This window comes from Cynoglossus semilaevis, chromosome 2 (genome assembly GCF_000523025.1).
Source record: "Cynoglossus semilaevis isolate Cse_v1.0 chromosome 2, Cse_v1.0, whole genome shotgun sequence".
Taxonomy (NCBI): Eukaryota; Metazoa; Chordata; class Actinopteri; order Pleuronectiformes; family Cynoglossidae; genus Cynoglossus; species Cynoglossus semilaevis.
The window spans coordinates 3,377,147-3,380,602 of record NC_024308.1 but is presented as its reverse complement, the minus strand read 5'-3'; the positions used below and the strand labels follow the sequence as shown (position 1 = coordinate 3,380,602).

The 3,456-nt window shown below is 41.2% G+C and overlaps 1 protein-coding gene across 6 annotated transcripts in view; it reads left to right on the top strand.

Annotated features, from left to right (window-relative positions):
• ephb3b (eph receptor B3b) overlaps positions 1–3,456 on the top strand; it is a 53,025-nt gene that overhangs the window by 25,136 nt on the left and 24,433 nt on the right. For all 6 annotated transcript variants that reach the window (XM_008331325.3, XM_008331317.3, XM_025065403.1 and 3 more), the window contains exon 2: positions 1,048–1,112. In XM_008331325.3, the coding sequence (XP_008329547.1) occupies positions 1,048–1,112 (65 nt within the window). The remainder of the gene's footprint in view (positions 1–1,047; positions 1,113–3,456) is intronic.

Below are 3,456 nucleotides of genomic sequence, written 5' to 3'. Positions count from 1 at the left end.
TGCCATTTCCTGTCTGAAGAAAAAAAATCTTACAAAGGTAAACGGGACCAGGGAAGAGAGAAGCATGAGACGGCGAAAGTGTTCTAAAAACAGCCTTGTCAAATCTGTCCCCTGCAACACCCAGCATTCCCCACCATAGTAAGGGACAGTAGAGTTTCTCGCTTTCTGCCAGTGCTGTTTTATCATCTATTACTATCTTGCAGAACAGCCCAGCAGTTGAGATAATAACTGTGGCTGCATGCTGTGCCTTGAGCACCAGGTAGTAAAAGACTCGACATTTACAGTCTCTGTTCTGACAAAGTCGACGTCTTTTCCTGTAAAAAAGACGATCGGAGAGGGAAGAAATCTGCAACTTTGTGTTTGTTTGTCTTCAGGATTCTCCATCCCTGTGTGTTGTCTTCGAATACAGGAACTTCACTGTACTTCAATGCATTCATGCGTTGCTAGAAAGTGAATGTAACTGTTTGCCATAATGACCTCCCTTCCACTCAAGAGCACCTCTTTTGTAGGAGCTAATTTTATTACCCATTCTCCATTAAGGCCCTTTGTTTGCTAATTTATCTGTCGAGAGTTTTACAATCTGTTGCTCCCGGTGTTTGTGTTCGTATCACAAAGCCCTGTGGCAAACGGAACCATTTCTCAATGAGACTCAGTGCGACACTGTAAACACAAATGTCACAGGGGTGTAATTAAGCAGATGAGGAGCCACAATAAAACATCTTACAATACCTCACAGATCACCCACTGAGATCTGCTGCTCCAAATGTTTCTTTATCTCCTCGTCACGGCGACACTCACCTACATTCAGTACATTTTTTTCCACCTCCTAAAACTAACGTCGCATCCAGTCGTCGCTCTCTGTAATTATATTAATCATAGTGTTATCTGCAAACGGCCTCAGTCAAAGCCTCTTATCTAACCTTTTTTTTTTCTACATTTTATGACATTGTTGTAAAGTTCTTTGCCCTTCTGAAGGACTGTGTGACTGTTTTGTCTTTTCCTCTTTGATCTAAACCGCTTGTTTTTTATCTTGCTTTTCTTTTACAGAGACTCTGATGGACACAAAGTGGGCCACCACAGAATTAGCCTGGACTTCACACCCAGAGACCGGGGTGAGTTTATCAGACACCATGTTGCGGTCGTGTCGGCTACACACTTCACACCTTTGTTGCAATTAATTTATTCAACATTTTTAAAACAGTGTATGAACTATAGCTGGCCGACCAGTGAATGAGTGCAGCTCTGCAGCTGCACATGCCTGAAACTCTTCGTCAACAAATCACTAAACAGGATCTTCTATAGGGTTAAACAGGATGTGCTTTTTAGCCAATCCAAAAAGATACATCCCAATCCAACTTTAACGACCCTCTCGGCCACAGATGTTCCTCTCCTCTCGCCTCATTTCACTTGTGAACACGTGAAAAGCACCGGTTTCCTCATGAAGTAACCTTTTAAAACCAGAAATATTTCCTGTTGACCCGCTGTACATCCAGACGTCCAGATCTAACCCACACAAAGAGCCAGTGACAGCCTCATCTTCTTTCCCATGTGGTCGCCACAATGGCCTAAAGAGGAGCTAAAAGAATCTTGACCCCTCCTTAGCCGCACTTCAAAGAGCGCCAGCACTCCTCCCTTAGCTTTTGTGTGGTCTTCTGACTTGTCCTTTTTGTTTTGAAAGGTGGGCCCCTATTTTTTTATATTTTGTTTTTACCCTGATGCTGTTGCAGTGGTGAATCCACCCCAGCTGTTCAGACTCACCCTCCCTGGCCGTTCTGCTGTTCCTTTACTTCCAAGTAACTAAGCACTAATGAAGGCAGGCACTTTGGCCCAATCAGCTGCAGCAGTCACAGGGACAAACCCCCTGACAGTCTGTTATTCCCCCTTTCAACTCTTTTTATTCCCTCCTCCTATCTGTTCATCTTCCCACTGCCCCCCCACCCCCTCCCCTGGTTCCATGTAGAGTGGCACAGAAACAAACGCCTTCTTATTTCTTTTCCAACTAAACCAACAACAGATGCTCCTTTAAAACCATGCACATACGCTGTCTTTTGCACTCCAGCTTTTCACAATACCAATTCAAATAAAAAGAAAAAAATCTTTTTTATTTCTTCTCTGATTCCTTTTTTTGTTGTTTTGTAGCAGGCTGTACCACAGGCAGCATGTGTTGATTTCCTTTTGTCTGTCTTTGTGCACAGTTTATTGAAAGTGGATTTTGATGTTCCCTTTGGTCAGAAATCTGTTTCGTTTTTTTGAACCGGGGAGAATAACAACTAAATACAGAGATGGTGGAAAGAATGGTGGGATGGAGACGAGATTGACCTGGTCACGTAAGGGAAACATTTAGGGAAAATAAAAAAAGTAAAACATATTTGGGCCAGTAAACTTTCAACCAATTTGTGAAACTATTCTGATTTAAATGGCACATTTTAGTGCACATTTAGGGCAGAATATCCTGCACTGCATATCCAATAATTCTACTGTTCATTCGCTTACTGTTGCTGCAAAACACATGTAATTTGCACATATTGTGGGAAAAAAAATAGTTGTTTTGTTGCAGTGGAGATTATTATTAAGATTAATATCATCAATGACAGTAACCTTAGCTTTTTGTACCCATATTTAAAAATCTAGAAGTTTAGAAATTATTTTGATTAATCATGATTAATCTGCAGCTCCTATGTGATTAATCAGATTAAAAAAAAATTCAACCAACTGGCAGCCAGAGAAGATATGAACATACTGTAACCTATTCTAAATGAATAATTTTCCCTGTTAACACCATCACAGTGTGAATAGGCACGAGACACACAAAAGGTACACATGTACCTATAGCTATAAAATCGCTAACCTCTAAAGAGCTTTTTGTACCTGCAGGTTGTCTTCAAGCATTTACTTGTGTTTTTTACTGTCTTCACCTTTGTCTGCACCCACGTATGCACGTTACTCACTCTTACCGTCTGGAGCGCCTGTAGCATTTCTCTTTCACTCCTGGCTGTTTTTAACAGTGTACGTGTGCGAGCTGACATCTGTTTCAAGCTAGGTTTGTGCTGCTGCCGTGTAGTTGGGTTCTTAATGCCATATTGTATGTCGTACAAAACAGATTGAATATTAAAGGGGGGGAATTCCACAGTGTAGCATGGCTCCACTTGGACCGCCACAGGGTTTTCTGTAACCATGTATTGATAACAGTGTATCAGATCAACTGCGTTGTGCAGGAAATAACCGTTGTTGGTGTTTCCACCTGCTTCACAGAAACACAGGGTGAAAAAAAACTAAGCAACTTCTACCAGTGACACCTGGACAAAAGTATTTTCTTAACATTACTCTTTGAAGATAAACTTTTTTCCCCCAGTTCCATTTATGCATGGATTCCTGCAATTTACCTAAAATAAGAGACAAAAAAGTTTTACTTCTTATTGCTTTTACTTTACAAATGCCACATAATAGCAGCAGGAA